This window comes from Oncorhynchus clarkii, chromosome 25 (assembly GCF_045791955.1).
Source record: "Oncorhynchus clarkii lewisi isolate Uvic-CL-2024 chromosome 25, UVic_Ocla_1.0, whole genome shotgun sequence".
Classification (NCBI taxonomy): Eukaryota; Metazoa; Chordata; class Actinopteri; order Salmoniformes; family Salmonidae; genus Oncorhynchus; species Oncorhynchus clarkii.
This window is the reverse complement of record NC_092171.1, coordinates 22169117-22190596: the sequence shown is the minus strand read 5'-3', so window position 1 is coordinate 22190596 and position 21480 is coordinate 22169117. Positions and strand designations below refer to the sequence as shown.

The 21480-nt window shown below is 42.9% G+C and overlaps 1 protein-coding gene across 1 annotated transcript in view; it reads right to left on the bottom strand.

Annotated features, from left to right (window-relative positions):
* The window catches only part of LOC139383436 (protein kinase C, eta, a), a 49580-nt gene extending 30415 nt beyond the window's left edge, over positions 1–19165 (bottom strand). The window contains exons 1-2 of the mRNA XM_071127984.1: positions 18179–19165; positions 7972–8035 (exon numbers count right to left, since the gene is read on the bottom strand). Of these exons, the coding sequence (XP_070984085.1) occupies positions 7972–8035; positions 18179–18529 (415 nt within the window). The 5' untranslated portion in view covers positions 18530–19165. The remainder of the gene's footprint in view (positions 1–7971; positions 8036–18178) is intronic.
* Positions 19166–21480: the final 2315 nt, after the last annotated feature.

The following is a 21480-nucleotide window of genomic DNA, read 5'->3' as shown; positions in this document are numbered from 1 at the left end:
AGCACCCTGACTCACCTATTGCTGCTCTTTTGACCCTATGATCACTCGGCTACACAGCGGATGCCCCCTGTACTGTTTCAATAACACGGTACCTCATTTTGTTTACCTGTCGGCCCCAGCCTCAAACTCAGGTCCTGTATGTCCTAACCAACCCACTCTGCCCTTTCATCGCCATTTACACGTTGTTGTCTTAGCTCTCCTGATCAACAACTGTGTTTGCTTTATGCCTCTCTCTAATGTCAATATGCCTTGTCTACTGCTGTCTTGGCTAGTTCTTACTGTTTTATTTCAGCCCTCAGTCCCACTCAAAATGCCTTAGATAGCTCTTTTGTCCCACCCCACACACATGTGGAGACCTCACCTGGCTTAACTGGTGCCTCGAGACGAAACCTCTCTCATCGTCACTCAACGCCTAGGTTTACCTCCACTGTACTCACATCCTACCATACTATTGTCTGAACATCATACCCTGAATCTATTCTACCACTCCCAGAAATCTGCTCCTTTTATTCTTTGTCCCCAATGCAATAGACGACCAGTTTTTATAGCCTTCAGCCGTACCCTTATCCTACTCCTCCTCTGTTCCTCTGGTGATGTAGAGGTTAACCCAGGCCCTATAGCCCCCAGTTCCACTCCTATTCACCAGGCGCTATCTTTTGTTGACTTCTGTAACCGTAAAAGTCTAGGTTTCATGCATGTTAATATCAGAAGCCTCCTCCCTAAGTTTGTTTTATTCACTGCTTTAGCACACACACATCTTGCTCCAAGGTGGCATAGCAGTCAGACGTCTTTTGTCCTTGTCTTGCCGTGTCCTGTATATATATATATATATATTTACAACTTTCTTCGCATACCTTTTTATATATATTTTTTATTTTCCATAAACTCATCTTCAAAACACTCTCCTGCAACCCGCCTCACCAATTTATATTTAAAAAAAAAAGAAAGTATTATTTACCTCAAATCTGTAATCCTCCATAGAAGCTAACCAGAAGCTAGCCAGAAGCTAATCCAGAAGCTAGCCTGAAGCTAACCAGAAGCTAATCAGAAGCTAGTTAGCTTCTTTACTGGCTAATCGTTAGTATTCAGCTAACCACGGTTTGTGGTCATCAGCTATCCTTTAGCTCAAAAATCTATCACCAGTTTTGTACGGCGCGGCTCGGACCGGAACATATCGGACCTATTTTTCTCTCCATGTCCCCGGATTTCAACCGCTAACTCTGGACATTTATACCTGGATCTCGCAGCTAGCTAGCTGCTATCCGTGTGACTATCGGCTTACGTTGATTCCGGAGCAAACATCAATTATTGCGGAGCTAGCCAGCTGAAGAGTTCCATCAGTCACTCCTGGGCTACAATCACCTATCCGGACCCGTTTTACTGCCAACGCGGAGCCCCACCGGGCCTTCACAACTGGACTACCGACGTTATCTACCCGAGGGAGTTATCCAGCTGGCTCCTCCGTCGCGACGTAACCTGAACGCCCATCTGCGGTCCGCTAATCGTTAGCTGTCTTATCGGCTGCTATCTGAATAGGCCTATCGGACAATTGATTTTTTTATTTTATTTTATTTTTTCTTGGGACTCTATCTATTGTTTTTTGTTTTTTTGCAAATTGGATTCATCCCCTCTACCACACGGAACCCCACTAATCCTACCGACGGAAACGCACGAGGTGGCTAAAAACAGACCTCCATCCTATGCTAGCTTGCTACCGATGGCCCGGCTAGCTGTCTGAATTGCCGTGACCCCAACCAACCTCACTACTCACTGGACCCTTTTGATCATTCGACTAAGCATGCCTCTCCTTAATGTCAATATGCCTTGTCCATTGCTGTTCTGGTTAGTGTTTATTGGCTTATTTCACTGTAGAGCCTCTAGTCCTGCTCACTATACCTTATCCAACCTATTAGTTCCACCACCCACACATGCGATGACATCTTCTGGTTTCAATGATGTTTCTAGAGACAATATCTCTCTCATCATCACTCAATACCTAGGTTTACCTGCACTGTATTCACATCCTACCATACCTTTGTCTGTACATTATACCTTGAAGCTATTTTATCGTCCCCAGAAACCTCCTTTTACTCTCTGTTCCAGACGTTCTAGACGACCAATTCTTATTGCTTATAGCCGTACCCTTATCCTACTGTTCCTCTGCCGATGTAGAGGTAAATCCAGGCCCTGCAGTGCCTAGCTCCACTCCTATTCCCCAGGCGCTCTCTTTTGATGACTTCTGAAACCGTAATTGCCTTGGTTTCATACATGTTAACATTGGAAGCCTCCTCCCTAAGTTTGTTTTATTCACTGCTTTAGCACACTCTGCCAACCCGGATGTTCTAGCTGTGTCTGAATCCTGGCTTAGGAAGACCACCAAAGATTCTGACATTTTCATCCCCAACTACAACATTTTCCGCCAAGATAGAACTGCCAAAGGGGGTGGAGTTGCAATCTACTGCAGAGATAGCCTGCAGAGTTCTGTCATGCTATCTGTGCGCAAACAGTTTGAGCTTCTACTTTTAAAAATCCACCTTTCTAGAAATAAGTCTCTCACTGTTGCTGCTTGTTATAGACCATACTCAGCCCCCAGCTGTGCCCTGGACACCATATTTGAATTATTTGCCCCTTATTTATCTTCAGACTGTACTGTGAGGTGACCGAAACTGGGATATGCTTAACACCCTGGCCGTCCTACAATCTAAACTAGATGCCCTCAATTTCACACAAATTATCAAGGCACCTACCAGGTACAACCCTAAATCCGTAAACACGGGCACCCTCATAGATATCATCCTGACCAACCTGCCCTCTAAATACACTTCTGCTGTCTTCAATCAGGATCTCAGCGATCACTGCCTACGTCCGTAATGGGCATGCGGTCAAATGACCACCCTTCATCACTGTCAAACGCTCCCTAAAACACTTCAGTGAGCAGGCCTATCAAATCGACCTGGCCCAGGTATTCTGGTAGGATATTGACCTCATTCCGTCAGTTGAGGATGCCTGGTTATTCTTTAAAAGTGCTTTCCTCACCATCTTAAATAAGCATGCCCCATTCAAAAAAAATGGAACTAAGAAAAGTTATATAGCCATTGGTTCACTCGAGACTTGACTGCCCTTGACCATCACAAAAACATCCTGTGGCGTACTGCATTAGCATCAAATAGCCCCCGCGATATGCAACTTTTCAGGGAAGTACACAGGCAGTTAGGAAAGCAAAGGCTAGCTTTTTCAAATAGAAATTTGCATCCTGTAGCACAAAGTCCAAAATGTTCTGGGACACTGTAAAGTCCATGGAGAATAAGAGCACCTCCTCCCAGCTGCCCACTGCACTGAGGCTAGGAAACACTGTCACCACCGAATAATCAAGAATTTCAACAAGCATTTTTTTTTACGGCTGGCCATGCATTCCACCTGGCTACCCCTATCCTGGCCAACATCTCTGCCCCCCCCACAGCAACTTACCCAAGCCTCCCCCATTTCTCCTTCACCCAAATCCAGATAGTTTATGTTCTGAAAGAGCTGCAAAATCTGGACCCTTGCTGGGCAAGACAATCTGGACCCTCTCTAAAATTGTCCGCTGCAATTGTTGCAACCCCTATTACTGGCCTGTTCAACCTCTTTCGTATCATCTGAGATCCCCAAAGATTGGAAAGCAGCCGCAGTCATCCCCCTCTTCAAAGGGGAGACACTCTAGACCAAAACTGTTGCAGACCTATATCTATCCTGCCCTGCCTTTCTAAAGTCTTCGAAAGCCAAGTTAACAAACAGATCACCGACCATTTCGAATCCTACCGTACCTTCTCCGCTCTGCAATCTGGTTACCGAGTGGGTCATGGGTGCACCTCAGCCACACTCAAGGTCCTAAACGATATAACTAGAGTTCAGCCAATTAATCGGAATGGCCGATTAATTAGGACCGATTTTGGACACCGATTTGGCCGATTTGTTTTTAAATATATTTTTTTACACCTTTATTTAATCTTTATTTAACTAGGCAAGTCAGTTCAGAACATATTCTTATTTTCAATTACGTCCTAGGAACGGTGGGTTAACTGCCTTGTTCAGGGGCAGAACGACAGATTTTTACCTTGTCAGCTCGGGGATTCAATCTTGCAACCATTCCCAGGTAAGAAGTTTTAGGTTGTAGTTATTATAGGAATTATAGGACTATTTCTCTCTATACCATTTGTATTTCATTAACCTTTGACTATTAGATGTTCTTATAGGCACTTTAGTATTGCCAGTGTAACAGTATAGCTTCCGTCCCTCTCCTTGCTCCTGCCTGGGCTCGAACCAGGAACACATCGACAACAGCCAACCTCAAAGCAGCGTTACCCATGCAGAGCAAGGGGAACAACCACTCCAAGTCTCAGAGCGAGTGACGTTTGAAACGCTATTATCTCGCACCCCGCTAACTAGCTAGCCATTTCACATCGGTTACACCAGGGCTGTGCGTCCCCCAAAGAAATGCCACCCCACACCATGACTGACCCACCGCCAAACCGGTCATGCTGGAGGATGTTGCAGGCAGCAGAACGTTCTCCACGGCGTCTCCAGACTGTCACGTCTGTCACATGTGCTCAGTGTGAACCTGCTTTCATCTGTAAAGAGCACAGGGCGCCAGTGGCGAATTTGCCAATCTTGGTGTTCTTTGGCAAATGCCAAACGTCCTGCACGGTGTTGAGCTGTAAGCAACACTCCTTCCGTGGCCTCCATCTGCTCTTAAATGCAAGTAAGACTAAATGCATGATCTTCTACCGATTGCTGCCCGCACCTGCCCGCCAGTCTAGTATCACTACTCTGGACGGTTCTGACTTAGAATATGTGGACAACTACAAATACCTAGGTGTCTAGTTAGACTGTAAACTCTCCTTCTAGACTCACATTAAGCATCTCCAATCCAAAATTAAATCTAGAATCGGCTTCCAATTTCGCAACAAAGCATCCTTCACTCATGCTGCCAAACATACCCTCGTAAAACAGACCATCCTACCGATCCTCAACTTCAGCGATGTCATTTACAAAATATCCCCATATTGTTATTTTTTTTTGTTGCTCATTTGCACCCCAGTATCTCTACTTGCACAATCGTCTTCTGCACATCCATCACTCCAGTGTTTATTTGCAAAATTGTAATTATTTTGCCACTATGGCCTATTTATTGCCTTACCTCCCTAATCTTACTACATTTGCACACACAGTACATAGATTTTTCAATTCTGTTATTGACTGTACTATTGTTTATCCCATGTGTAACTCTGTGTTGTTTGTTTCGCACTGCTTTGCTTTATCTTGGCCAGGTCAAAAATGAGAACTTGTTCTCAACTTGCCTACCTGGTTAAATAAAAAATATATATATATATATTTTGCGTGGGTAAAATCACCAAGGAAGCCAATCCAGGACAAAAAAGCCATACTTAAACCGGTGTTGTGATAAATGCTTTGATAGCTCTATAACCTGTTAGCTCACATGCCTTACCACCATGACATATTGGCCTAAGGCCCAAGGCAATAAAAAGACACAGTGGCAGAATAAAGTCAACCACACGTTTCATTACAAAACCAGAGAGCAACATCTGTCCTGTGAAGTCCACAAAACATATTGCATGTAGCAAACAGTTACATGACCTACAGCATGATAGAGCAAGGTAATGTTTGACATTTTCACACTACTAAACAACTATTTATTTAGAGCCACAGAGAGTTACCGCAAGACGCAAAGAAAACTGGAGTGGTCTCCCCTATTCCAGCACCATTTCAATTTCAACAGCTTATCACCTATGCTTAGTCTAATAGAGTGACAACTACAGTGAACAAAAATATAAACGCATCATGTAAAGTGTTGGTCCCATGTTTCATGAGCTGAAACAAAAGATCCCAGAAATGTTCAATAAGCACAAAAAGCTTATTTCTTTCAAATTGATTCTGAGGAGTATTTCTCTCCCTTCATGTTGCCTAAACGGTCTATGACAGTCACACAGTCACACTTTAAGTTGTTGTTGACCTAGGCTACCTGGTTAAAATACTTGCTCGCTAGCCTAACTTCCTTTCATGGGCAACGATAGGTCAGGCCAGCTAGTTAACATTAGCATACCGCAATCTAGCTAAACGTTAAACTTCCATCCTCTCAGGCCAGGGGCACAATGTACGAATTTATGGTTGGATCAGAATCGCCGTTTTAATGATTGACCAGTATGGAGAATTAAGTCCATATCCCTATCTCCATCCATGGCTAATTTAGGAAAGGGACGATTTTAGCTAGCTAGCCACCGGAGAACACAACAATTAATTTGTTTTCTGTCAGTAATGATGATTGGCCTGTGATGTGATTGGACTGAAGCCAAATCCAAACTATCTTCCCTTAAAAAATGTTTTTGTTGCGCCAGGACCATTCAAAGCTGAGCTCACTCAGTTTAATAGCTGATTGGCTATTATCAAGGGAGGCCAAATACTTGCTGGCTTCCCTTGCATTCAATATTATGGGCAGCATCAATTTCATACTTTTTCTGACCAGACAGCATCGGATAGATACACTACACAAACTGAGACAGAGGGGCGCTGTTTCGTTCACTGGGATGCTTTCTCCGGTGAGATACATTTTGTTCAATTCACAAGAGGCTGAACGTATGAAACACAGAGAGATTGCACTACCAGTCTAAAGTTTTAGAACACCTACTCATTCAAGGGTTTTTCTTTATTTTTACTATTTTCTACATTGTAGAATAATAGTGAAGACATCAAAACTATGAAATAACACAAATGGAATCATGTTGTAACCAAAATAAAAAGTTTAACAAATCAAAATTGATTTTATATTTGAGATTCAAATAGCCACCCTGACAGCTTTGCACACTTGGCATTCTCTCAACCAGCTTCACCTGGAATGCTTTTCCAACAGTCTTGAAGGAGTTTATTTTATATGTTTTTTTCTTGGTACATTTTTGGGGGAAGCCTGGCTTCCCTTGGCATCCATGAATACATGCCACTGATCATATCATGTATGGTATTATGGATGAGTGTGTGCGTGTCTATAGGTGAGTGTGTATGTCTGTGTGCGTGTGTGTCTGTCTAGAGTAATAATAGTTGAGTTTGTGAGGTGCTAAAACCACATACGAACAGAGGAAAGTTGTATGTTTTAGAGTCCCGACACATGTCAGAGAGACAGGTGGTGGAGTACTACACTGAGAATGGCACTCAATTGTCAGCTATTGAAGGATGTTTGATTTGCCAAAGCAAAAACTAGGGTTTAATGTGTGTTATTTCCTGGACGGAACCTCCCTAAAGCATTCATGAACTATCCCAATCGTACTCTTTACAAATTAAATATTATTATATCAGGGAAGTGACCTTCAGAATGGAGAAGTGTATGAATGATATTATGATAAAGTGAGAGAAAATTGCAGAGCTATGTGCAGTTTTTATTTGTAGGGTATCCAGGTCAGATGCAGTTTAGATAAGGTCATGATGATTTTCAGTGGTGATAAAATCACGGCAGAGCACTATACAAACTGCTAGAGGGGAGTATGTTATTCAGACAGGAAATATGGATGATAGAACATTGTTGCTTTTATCTGAAAGGAAACAAAGGAGATAGGATTCCCATCAGTCAAAGCATCTACAGTATGTCTTACAGTAAGTCAGTCACAGGCATGCACAAACGCTCACACATACACACAACCAGGTTTTTGTGACGCCGAATGTCTGTTTGACAGCCTGTTAGTTATCAACTGCATCAGTGGCTGTGTTGAAGTAGCCAGACAGACAGACAGACTTTTAACTTTAGAGGGAGGAGGGTCGAATAGAACAAAATGTTACTGAATATTTAAGGAGTTGAAAGAATGTATGCTGTCTCAGTGTAAGAAAAATAAAAGATAGGAACAGAGAAAGAGGGAGAAAGAGATAGTTGTGCCATCTATGGATGAAATAGATAGAGGGTTAGTGTGAGATACAGTGAAAAACTCTTACCATCAATGAAGGAGCCATTGAGTGCTATGAGTATGTACACCTTGCCCTCTGGCTCCAGGTCCACCTGCACACAAACACAGGAGACATTAGACTAGACTATTTAAAGGCCCAGTGCAGTCAAATATGATTTTCCTGTGTTTTATATATATTTCCACACTGTAAGCTTGGGGTAATACTGTGAAAATTATAATGATGTCCTTTTAGTGTAAGAGCTGTTAGAAAAGGCCACTTGGTTTTGGTGGGATGATGTTTTGGCCTGCCTGGTGACATCACCAGGCGGTAATATAGTTAATAGACCAATAAGAAAGAGAGTTCCAAACCTCAGCTAGTTTTCAGTTTCTCTCCCCACTCAGACCACTCCAAGACAGTCATAGAAAAATACATCTTGAGAAATTGCTCTTTATTAAGAAACTATTTCTGTTTCTTTTTTACCATTTAATTCAAAATAATAAATCACAGAAGGGTACTTAATTGTTACCCAGAAATGATTTGATATTGAGATAAAAAAACATCTGCATTGTTAGGTTTTTCTTTAACATACCGGTATTTAGCATGTTGAGTGGGTTGAGTGTGTATGTAATGTGGGGAGAATGTGAGCAATGTGGTGAAGAGACTAGAGAGCAGGTCCAGCTGGTTGAGCTAGCTCTATTAAAATGACACCCTGCTCCAGTGACAATAACATCCATCTCACACAGACATAGGCATACAGTGATTTCGGAAAGTACTCAGACCACTTGACTATTTCACATTTTGTTACGTTACAGCCTTATTCTAAAATTAATTAAATACAACATTTTCTTCAGCAATCACTACACAATACCCCATAACGACAAAGCAAAAACAGAAATACCTTGTTTACATATGTATTCGGACCCTTTGCTATGCGACTCGAAATTGAGCTCAGGTGCATCCTGTTCCCATTGATCATCCTTGAGATGTTTCTAAAACTTGATTGGAGTACACGTGGTAAATTCAATTGATTGGACATGATTTGGTAAGGCACATACATGACTATACAAGGTCCCACAGTTGACAGTGCATGTCAGAGCAAAAACCAAGCCATGAGATCGAAGCAATTGTCCGTAGAGCTCCAAGACAGGATTGTGTCGAGGCAAAGATCTGGGGAAAGGTACCAAAACATTTCTGCAGCATTGAAATGCCTCAAGAACACAGTGGCCCCATCATTCTTAAATGGATGAAGTTTGGAACCACCAAGACTCTTCCGAGAGCTGGCTGCCCGGCCAAACTGAGCAATCGGGGGAGAAGGGCCTTGGTCAGGGAGGTGACAAAGAACCTGATAGTCACTCTGACAGAGCTCTAGAGTTCCTCTGTGGAGATGAGAGAACCTTCCTGAAAGACAGCCATCTCTTTGGCTGTCCACCAATCAGGCCTTTATGGTAGAGGTAGAGGGCCAGATGGAAGTCACTCAGTAAAAGGCACAGGACAGCCTGCTGGGAGGACTCTCAGACCATGAGAAACAAGATTCTCTGATCTGATGAAAACAAGATTGACCTCTTTGGCCTGAATGCCAAGCGTCACGTCTGGAGAAAACCTGGTACCATCCCTATGGTGAAGCATGGTGGTGGCAGCATCATGCTGTGGGGATATTTTTAAGCAGCAGAGACTAGTCAGGATAGAGGGAATGATGAACGGAGCAAAGAACAGAGAGATCTTTGATGAAGTCCTGGGTGCTCTGGAGTTTTGGGGGGTATTTATTTTTTTGACTACTTTTACTTCACTACGTTCCTTGAAGAAAATATTGTACTTTTTACTCAAAACATTTTCCCTGACACCCAAAAGTACTCATTACATTTTGAATGTTTAGCGGGATAGGAAAATGGTCCAATTCACACACTTATCAAGAGAACATCCCTGGTCATCCCTACTGCCTCTGATCTGGTGGACTCACTAAACACAAATGCTTTTTTTGTAAATTATGTCTGAGTGTTGGAGTGTGCCCCTGGCTATCCATACATTTAAAAAACAAGAAAATGGTGCCATCTGGTTTGCTTAGTAAGGAATTTTAAATTATTTATACTTTTGATACTTAAGTATATTTCAAACCAAATACTTTTAGACTTTTACTCAAGTAGTATTTTACTGGGTTACTTTCACTTTTACTTGAGTCATTTTCTATTAAGACATCTTTAGAAGTACACTACATTACCAAAAGTATGTGGACACCTGCTCGTCGAACATCTCATTACAAGATCATGGGCATTCATATGGAGTTGGTCCCGCCTTTGCTGCTATAACCGTCCTCCACTCTTCTGGGAAGGCTTTCCACTAGATGGAACATTGCTGCGAGGACTTGCTTCCATTCAGCCACAAGAGCTTTAGTGAGGTCAGGCACGGATGATGGGCGATTAGGCCTGCTCACAGTCGGCGTTCCAATTTGTCCCAAAGGTGTTTGATGGGGGTTGAGATCAGGGCTTTTTGCAGGCCAGTCAAGTTCTTCCACACCGATTTCGACAAACTATTTCTGTATGGACATCGCTTTGTACACGGGGGTATTATGTTGAAACAGAAAAGGGTCTTTCCCAAACTGTTGCCACAAAGTTGGAAACACAGAATCATCTAGAATGCCATTGTATGCTGTAGCATTAAGATTTCCCTTCACTGGAACTGAGGAGCCTAGCCCGAACCATGAAAAAAATCCACAGACCATTATTCCTCCTCCACCAAATTTTACAGTTGGCACTACACATTCGGGCTGGTAGCGTTCTCCAGGCATCCGCCAAATGCAGATTCGTCTGTCGGACTGCCAGATGGTGAAGCGTGATTCATCACTCCAGAGAACACGTTTCCACTGCTCCAGAGGTCAACGGCAGCGAGCTTTACACCACTCCAGCCGACGCTTGGCATTGCACATGGTGATCTAGGCTTGTGTGCGGCTGTTTGGCCATGGAAATCCATTTCATGAAGCACCCGACGAACAGTAATGTTGCTGAAGTTGCTTCCAGAGGCAGTTTGGAACTTTCTAGTGAGTGTTGCAACCAAGGACAGGTTTTTACTCACTACGTGCTTCAGCATTCGGCGGTCCCGTTCTGTGAGCCTGTGTGGCCTACCACTTTGTGGCTAAGCCGTTGTTGCTCCTAGACATTTCCACTTCCCAATAACAGTACTTACAGTTCACCGGGGCAGCTCTACTACCAATGTTTGTTTATGGAGATTGCATGCCTGTGTACTCGATTTTATAAACCTGTCAGCAACGGGTGAGGCTGAAATAGCTGAATCCACTAATTTGGAGGGCAGTCCACATACTTTTGTATGTATAGTGTATTTTAATGTGGGATGGTCATCTACAGTTCGGGATGTTAAAAGTTGCACTTTGGAAAGATTCTGTCCCGGTGATGAAAAAAGTTATTTTTGAGCCCTGGGTAGTTACATTCATGAGCAATCCAATGATTGAATGTTTTAACATTTTAAAACAAGTAAAAGTTAATGAACATTTCATAAATCTATTCCTATGTTCCTGTGTAACTAGTGAACTATTTACTGGTGATGAGATAATTGTGTAAAAATAGTTTTATAGTGGGTGATGCTATGCTAGGTTGGCTATTTTAGCTCGCTAGCACAGTATCTTCCCCTTTTCAACTGCAGCTCCAGATGAGCAGCACTTAGTGAGTCACTGTTCACCCTAGTGAAAAAGTAGTTAGTGCCCTTAATGGAGGTACCAAATTAATTAATGGCTACATAGCTAGCTAACTACAGTACACTGTACAATTCATAATAGACTGGGACTTTGTTGTCAGCTAGCTAGCAAGTCTATTGCTTGAGCATGATGCTACACTGATAGGTTAATTTTGAAGTCTATCGTTAGATCCATATCGAAGAGTTATATTTTGAATGTCACTGAATTATTTTATGAATTAATACTACAATTCAATTGTGTAACTAAGTAAGATGTTTCTGGAGTCAGATTTTAAGTTAATTTGGTATAAGAAATGAGTTATTCAAGACCATGTACTAGCCAAGCGTGGTGAAGGGTACACAAATAGAATAATGGGTTTTAACATTTAAATGTAGTTAAAGAAGGGGTGTGGTGGTGACTTTCTGAACTGTTACGAGTAACAACACAGTTTAAAGAAATATTTGTGTTTCAGTTGTTTTTGGGGTATATTGACCAAATTCACCAGAAACAATAATTTCAGACCTTTTTAAAACAAAGCATCTCCCGTGGAGACATGACTCCAGACCCCCCTAGAGGGGTTATGACACCGGAACCCGTTGACCCTGACCCCAACCCCAAATATCCAACAAAAAGTGATGCCCTTGCTTACAGCACAAACTACAGAGAGGGTTCATGGAAAAACCTTGACAATCCACAACAAACGTGACATGATTGGACTGATACTGCAGGGTCATCTCTATCCTGATTTAGTAATCACTACCAGCTGGTCTCTCCATTCAATATACTTGGTCAGTTAGATACAGAACTATCACTGTAAGGAGGGAATATATGTAACATCACACATGATCTAATGCTGAGGCTGAAACATTGGAAACGGAAATCCCAGACAGAAAATGACATCAGATGTAGATGTTATGATAATTTCACCTCTCTCATTCCTTAACTATTGACCTTGACAAGACATCACCCTCCACATGTTTCCTTTGTGTTCAGCTGAGCACACACAAACTATTAGCCTACTGTCACCCATTACTGTTAGCTCCCGTTCTCTCTCTTTCTCTGAGAGCCCTGGGTCTGTGTACTCTGTGAAGCAGCTGATGCAGTCAGGACTCCAGAGACAGATAAAGACAGAAGTGTTCAGACTAAATCAAGCTCTGATGCAAACAGGACCACACTAAATTTAAAAAGCAGGAACTTTGCCTGGCTGAGCCACAGCAATGGAGGAAGTGGTTTTTTCAGGGAGTGGAAGCTGCTGACAGACATTTAGAGTTAAACTGCGTCTAGTGTATTCAGTCCCCAACCCTTTCTAGAAGAGACAAAATTTCAATGAACCTGATAAATGGTTCAACACAGGCCACTATTTGAAGTTGTCACAGGTGTAAGTTATGGGTCTTAATGGAAACTGTCCCCCAGTGTTGAGGATGTGAGTGGGGTGTGAGAGGAGTGGGTGGGTGGCACATGAGGCTGAGCCACAGGCTGATGAGACACAGATATGACTGCATGCTTCTATTTTGAGTTGCTATTTTTTAGGTTAACACCTCAAACTGCTGCTTGTCCTGACACACAACATAGACTCTCTCTCTGCTCCTCTGTACTTTGACATGGGGGCGGAGGCACACAGTGTTATGGTGCTGGTCAAGGTTCTGTGTAACAGTGCAATAAGAAGTAAAGTTATTGTATGTGTGTGTGTCCCGATAGCCCCTAAGATTTAAGACACTCTGTAAAGTATGTTTGTGTTTAATATGCAACACTGTACTGAGCAATTCCAAAGTTACACTTTAAACGTTTGCAATAATTTTTTGAGGGGCATTGTTTTAAATTGAACTAGGCAAGTCAGTTAAGAACAAATTGTTATTTACAATGACAGCCTACTGGGGAACAGTGGGTTAACTGCCTTGTTCAGGTTTTTTTTTTGTTCAGGTTTTTACCTTGTCAGCTCGGGGATTCGACACAGCAACCTTTTGGTTACTGGCCCAACGCTCTAACCACTAGGCTACCTGCCGTACAACTCTATGCACAATGACTACTTTTAACATTGTCCAAAAACACATTTACTTAAAAAAAACAGTGCAGATGCAAATTTTGGAACAGAATGACAGTTTGTGCTGTTCTTCCAGGTAAATGTGATTTTGTAAAATGTTCAGTGGAAATTGTTAAAAAGTAGACCTTGTGCATAGAGTTGTATGGTATGTTTAACTTTGCAATCATTTTATTTTGTTTGACATACATTTTAAAGTGAGAAATCTGAGTCTCAGCATCATTCTGTTGTCGTGGAATTGCCCTGCTGGTTAGAGAGGAACACAGGTGAGAAAGAGAAAGTGATGTTATTGGCTCTGAGCCAAGAGAGGTTATAAAACAAGGGAGATGGGATGGGATTGAGAGGGACTTGGAGCGTCAAGCAGACGTTGGGAAAGCAGCAATAACAGTGGTGTTGGCGTGTGGAGGCCTGTGCCCTACTTTTTAGTCTCTACTCTTTGTCATACATATAGGGCCCCAAGCACTTCATCTGAGAAAGCTAACAAAGCAAAAAGATAGTTTCACAGTTCAGATCTATCAGATAAGTGCTGTCAAGAGTGCATGTCCTAAAGTGTGAGGGCAGGCTATGCCCACATCTTGGTCAATAAAACCTCACAGACACACCCACTGCACTGACTCTGGTCTTCAGCGATTGGCCCCTGGTGGAAGCTTTGCAAAAAAAAAAAAACTCAGATTCTACTTTTCAAGAGGTTAAAGGGATACTTCCCCAGAGTCGAATGAACTCATGGATACCATTTGTATGTCTTTGCATCCAGTATGAAGGAAGTTAGAGGTAGTTTTAAGAGCCCATGCTAACCAGCGTTTGCGCTAACGCTATTTAGCAACTTCCTTCAAACTGCACACGTAGACATAAAAATGGTATCCACCAGTTCATCTGACTCTGGGCTTCATAGCCAACATTGTGAAGTATTGCTTAATAGCTTTTTGGCACCATGACAGAGGAGGTTGAGTATGTCAGCCCATTGTTCCAGAGTGCCGCAGGGGTCTAAGGCACTCTATCTCAGTGTAAGATGTGTCACTGCAGTCCCTGGTTCACATCAAGGCTGCATCCCTTCTGGCTGTAATTGGAAGTCCCATAGGGTGGTGCACAATTTGTCCGGGTTTGTCCTTCATTGTAAATAAGAATTTGTTCTTAACTGACTTGCCTAATTAAATAAAGGTTCAATTTTAAAAATTGGACTGTGTGACCATAAGAGATAATAAGAAGCCCAGACAGCCACTGGAGGATGGTGGGTCTCAAGGCCCACTGACGATCCCAGTTCGCACAGGTTCAGGTTACACATTATTAAAATGGACCAAAAGTAAACCAGACGAGTGAAACTATGTTATAGAGGGCAGTTCCAGTGACAAACATAACCCAAACCAATAGTAGCCTACAATGGTATAAAGAGGTATCCATGTAGCCCCTAAAGCAATGCACATCAACCAGAGAGAGAAATGTAGAAAGTCATAACAGGTCATTCTTTTGATACTGTCACTTTAACATCTATCAATGGCTGTATTTGAGTGGCTGTACGAGAGTGGCGGTATGAGATGCAGTAAGATAGGGTATTATCACACTTCAGCCTGTTTGTGCATGCAAGGCACCGACCCCAGATGCAAAGTCTCTGCTGGTTGTGGTTTCCAGCACACTTTACAATGCCATGCTTGACATACTGCTAGCAGGGAGCACAATTAACACATTAGAACAGCATGTGTGGTTATGGCCCTTTGCTGATGTCGCTTCTGCCTTTCCGACAGGCTCAAGCTAGTCTCTAGACAGACGTGTTGCTTCCTATAATGTACTCATGTGGGTCTGGGTTTGAGACTGGGCGTAAGCTAGTCTCTAGACAGACGTGTTGCTTCCTATAATGTACTCATGTGGGTCTGGGTTTGAGACTAGGCGTAAGCTAGTCTCTAGACAGACGTGTTGCTTCCTATAATGTACTCATGTGGGTCTGGGTTTGAGACTAGGCGTAAGCTAGTCTCTAGACAGACGTGTTGCTTCCTATAATGTACTCATGTGGGTCTGGGTTTGAGACTAGGCGTAAGCTAGTCTCTAGACAGACGTGTTGCTTCCTATAATGTACTCATGTGGGTCTGGGTTTGAGACTAGGCGTAAGCTAGTCTCTAGACAGACGTGTTGTTTCCTATAATGTACTCATGTGGGTCTGGGTTTAAAACTAGGCTCAAGCTAGTCTCTAGACAGACGTGTTGCTTCCTATAATGTACTCATGTGGGTCTGGGTTTGAGACTAGGCGTAAGCTAGTCTCTAGACAGACGTGTTGCTTCCTATAATGTACTCATGTGGGTCTGGGTTTGAGACTAGGCGTAAGCTAGTCTCTAGACAGACGTGTTGCTTCCTATAATGTACTCATGTGGGTCTGGGTTTGAGACTAGGCGTAAGCTAGTCTCTAGACAGACGTGTTGCTTCCTATAATGTACTCATGTGGGTCTGGGTTTGAGACTAGGCGTAAGCTAGTCTCTAGACAGACGTGTTGCTTCCTATAATGTACTCATGTGGGTCTGGGTTTGAGACTAGGCGTAAGCTAGTCACTAGACAGACGTGTTGCTTCCTATAATGTACTCATGTGGGTCTGGGTTTTCGAGACTAGGCGTAAGCTAGTCTCTAGACAGACGTGTTGCTTCCTATAATGTACTCATGTGGGTCTGGGTTTGAGACTAGGCGTAAGCTAGTCTCTAGACAGACTTGTTGCTTCCTATAATGTACTCATGTGGGTCTGGGTTTGAGACTAGGCTCAAGCTAGTCTCTAGACAGACGTGTTGCTTCCTATAATGTACTCATGTGGGTCTGGGTTTGAGACTAGGCGTAAGCTAGTCTCTAGACAGACGTGTTGCTTCCTATAATGTACTCATGTGGGTCTGGGTTTGAGACTAGGCGTAAGCTAGTCTCTAGACAGACGTGTTGCTTCCTATAATGTACTCATGTGGGTCTGGGTTTGAGACTAGGCGTAAGCTAGTCTCTAGACAGACGTGTTGCTTCCTATAATGTACTCATGTGGGTCTGGGTTTGAGACTAGGCGTAAGCTAGTCTCTAGACAGACGTGTTGCTTCCTATAATGTACTCATGTGGGTCTGGGTTTAAAACTAGGCTCAAGCTAGTCTCTAGACAGACGTGTTGCTTCCTATAATGTACTCATGTGGGTCTGGGTTTGAGACTAGGCGTAAGCTAGTCTCTAGACAGACGTGTTGCTTCCTATAATGTACTCATGTGGGTCTGGGTTTGAGACTAGGCGGTAGCTAGTCTCTAGACAGACGTGTTGCTTCCTATAATGTACTCATGTGGGTCTGGGTTTGAGACTAGGCGTAAGCTAGTCTCTAGACAGACGTGTTGCTTCCTATAATGTACTCATGTGGGTCTGGGTTTGAGACTAGGCGTAAGCTAGTCTCTAGACAGACGTGTTGCTTCCTATAATGTACTCATGTGGGTCTGGGTTTGAGACTAGGCGTAAGCTAGTCACTAGACAGACGTGTTGCTTCCTATAATGTACTCATGTGGGTCTGGGTTTTTGAGACTAGGCGTAAGCTAGTCTCTAGACAGACGTGTTGCTTCCTATAATGTACTCATGTGGGTCTGGGTTTGAGACTAGGCGTAAGCTAGTCTCTAGACAGACTTGTTGCTTCCTATAATGTACTCATGTGGGTCTGGGTTTGAGACTAGGCGTAAGCTAGTCTCTAGACAGACGTGTTGCTTCCTATAATGTGCTCATGTGGGTCTGGGTTTGAGACTAGGCGTAAGCTAGTCTCTAGACAGACTTGTTGCTTCCTATAATGTACTCATGTGGGTCTGGGTTTGAGACTAGGCGTAAGCTAGTCTCTAGACAGACGTGTTGCTTCCTATAATGTGCTCATGTGGGTCTGGGTTTGAGACTAGGCGTAAGCTAAACACACAGACATTCACTAAGATGCCGCCTATAATTAGCGGCTCTATATGGGGAAAGGACACTATCGGCTCTTGCCCTGTAAAGAAAGGACTGGAAAGGGAATGGCAAAATGAGTGTAAACTATGCATCTCAGGTCTACAAGTAGCACTACTGATGGGGATGTATTTAGAAGTGCCTATTACCTTGCGTCTGGCCCTTGGCATTAGTTTATCACCCAACAGTACAGTATGGAATGTGTATATGCAAATTCCCCAAAAGTTCTCCAACGGGACTTTTCAGAGCGGTAAAAGAAAATATGATCAGGGTATTTTTTACTGACAGTCTGGCTATATTCATTCTGCTTTATCATAAAGGCTATTTGAGTGAATTGCCAAGAGGATACAATTGTGTCATGACAGCCACATCAGTCCCTATTCATCCTCACAGTGCCCAGGGCTTAAAGTGTCATTTCCAAAACGTTCAACTTCGTATTCATCATTTTCAGCACCACCCGAACAAATGCGAAAATAGTGCGTTTTGTTTTGTTGTAAAAAAAATGCTTTGCTCGTGGTTACATTTCTCCAGCCCCATCTCTCAGCTTTTTATAGGAACAGGGAAGGGATTCGGCTTTATTACTGTTTTAACTAATGATTGCCGCTTTAAAGCTACTCACCCATCCTTCAAAAGTATCTTCTGTGTTCGAGGTTTTGATCAAGTCCTCAAATTGAATAATGCAGTTGGCAACAAAGTCGTCATACCCTATGGGTGCATCATGAAATACAGCCAACTCTATATGCTTGCCGTCGTTGACATTGAGGCAAAACTCTTCGTTGTAAGTTGGCATGTTGGTTTTCTGTTTTGTATGCGTTTGTCCAATTTTGTACTCGTCCACCTTTATCACAAGGTAAGGGTCTAGAGTGGGAGCCGTTTTGTTGAACATTACAGAATGACGAAGAGAAAAAGTAGTTGGTTTGAGGTCCACCGCCTCACCAATTCTAAGCTTCAGATACCCGTTGAACTTCATATTGTTCCTCTACAGAAAGAAAAAAAACGTAACCAGTTCAAAGTAAAAAAATAAATAAAAAAAGACTTTAAACTCAAATTAAAACTACGCTATTGCGATAGTCATGTAAAAGCATTCCTACATACTGACCTAATTTCAAAATAATATAAATCAATATATTTGACTGTGAATTTGAGTCCAATGTTGCATCCTAGAGCAATTCGAAGACATTGCTCGTCAATAGGCATTTGCAGGTGACGCGTTCGGACGGTGCTCTTGACCCTCGGTCGTGAGCGGTGCCCTGGACCAGCGCGTGTGATCTTGCCTCCCAAAACAACACTGCTGATGTAGGCTATACAGAAAGCGCGCACGTTCTGAGAACGACCTAGGTCTACTTCAAGGAAGCACAAGGCAAGTTCCGTAAAAAGGAAGTAACAGAAGTAGGGACCATGCACGATAATGCTTTCTATAGAGTTTATTCTTTCTCAATGCACGTGTTTACATTTTGTTCTGACTAATCGGCATGCTACAACTAACTGTAAAAGGTCTAGTCAATATTAGTCTCATCGGTTATTATCAAGGATTGATATAATAATGTGAAAAAGTAGCATTAAGACTATAACTACCGTAGTGCACTTGCAGCGCTTAGGGTTGCCTCAGAGCATGGGGGTAGGCTATCGGAATGATTCTCCTGTCCTCGGCAGATAAATAAGGAAATAGCACCCCCTTGTGATATACAGAAAGTGTGACTACAGCTATTTAGCCTCCAGAGGTCTCTTGTACAGTTCTTGTGTGAAGAATATCACCTGGCACAGCTGTGAAGATGTAATTAAAGGCACATGGCCATGAGCTGCAAGACATGGTTGAAACAAGTGGGCTTTTAATCTGAGTTGTAAGGATGGGCGCTGTGGAGTTGATTTATGCTGAATGCTAATAACACCAGAATCAAAAAGAAGGAAATTAAAGGCAAGAGTTTTCTTCTGAAAGATTGCCTCAGAGGACCTATGAAAGTAACCAGCAAGCGCTAATGATGACCTTAACTCATGGGTTAGTTCTAACTCCCCTCCAGTCTTAACCCCTCTCTGTCTCTGAATATCTTCCTCTGACACACACTCTCTCTGCCTTCATTTCCAAACTCCCTTGACCCCAATCTTTTTGGCAAAAGAAAAGCTCATATTCGGTGCCACACTGTCAATCTTTGAGGTCAGTAAATATTTATCTCTCTCACGATCAAAGTCTGGCCGTTATTAGTGTTAGAGTTGACCTCTCAGCCTTCTCTGCCAAACGTCGCCTCCCCACATCTCTCTCTTCCAGCTGCTTCCAATAAAGGGGCCACATCCCAGGGAACAGAGATGGTCTTAAAAAACGAATCTTTTAACACGGTTCTTACAGATCTCAGGGATAGAGCCTGTCTTATAAACAACGGCTTTTACCTGCCCTTATAAAAAGAAGACAGTGATGAGATAAAAGTGACAGATAGATAGGGTAGTGTGGTTTCATATGTTTTTCACAATTATCACCCCAGAATGACTAACCTGAATACTACAGATGTATGTGTATGTCAGTGTGTTCAGTCAGACATTGAGTCATTACTGACAGGGATTTGACCTGTCAGTAATAGAATTCCGAGACAAACATGTGCCCGTAATACATCAAAGTGGTCTAAGACAACCTCCTGGGACAACTTTCATTACCGGTAAAAACACATTCAATTGATCCATCATCCATGGTCTGTGAGTAACCATTCCTCCCAAGGAATACTGTACATTGGTTTTCATTGCCAGTTTTGTGGAGCATTACACCATACAGTCCAGCAGAGGGCAGGCTGAGACTGCTGTTGAACTCAAGAAAGTTCATTTGATAGCCATCTTCCTCGTATCATCAATCTTTTGTTTTTTTCCATCTTTACGTTTACATGCCCTACTTCCTCATCTTGACAGTGGTCTTTTTTTCTTAGGCTACCGCAGACATTTTTCTCCACAACAGTCGTTTCACTGGCTGGCGTTTATACGATCATGGAGGGTGATTTGTTTGGTCTCTCTGTTTTCCCAACTGTCCTCATCTCTCTATTTCTCCAACTCTCTCCCGTTTTTCATCCATTTTTATACTCTCCTCCCTACAGATGTTGCCATGCCCAAATCAAGAGTTATGATCACACACATCTGAACTCAAACACGTGTTCTGGTGTGTACTCCACAAACACACATGACCACACTTTCTCATATATATAATCACACATTTCTTTGCAAGGACACACCTCTGGTGTAAACTCTAAAATTGCATGTTAACGTTCTTGTACACATTAACACAGAAGCAGCTACCTCAACCAGGTTGTAACAGTCCAGGGTATTCATTGGTACGACTAAAGTAACTGCCACCTGTAGTGTTTCCACATTCCCTTCACCGTCCACATTACGATTTATGCTCCTGTAACCCTGGACAGCTCTATTCTCTGGCTCCGTGCCCAGGTACACTCTATAGCTGCAGCTAATGAACCATAGCATTGGTGCCAAATGGGACAACAGGGAATATGGGTAATATGGGCCAGGTATGGTGAGCTCCATCCCCAGCCCTCTGTGTGTGACCCCGGTAAGGGAAGGCCCATGTGGCTAGTATATAAACACCATGCCTCCCACATCAACCCCCTCCCCATCACCCCCCTCAGACCCAACCCAATTACCTCCATCCCTCACAGGGGCAGTACCCCAACACTATCCCCCTCACCTAATGCCACATTGGACCTCTCGTCCCCTTCAGGTTGGGTACGACTAGAGACTCCTACACACTGAATACTGAACTAGGCCAAATGAGCTGATTATGTGTAATCCACCAGTATCTTTCTTTCCTAGTCACTGTCCTCACAGGGCTATAAACAGAGATATCAAAAGGTACATGATAAACCAGAGTGAACCCTTCAAAAGAGAGCTTATATGTAGGTTATATGTGTCATCATTACCAGTGGCATTATGCCA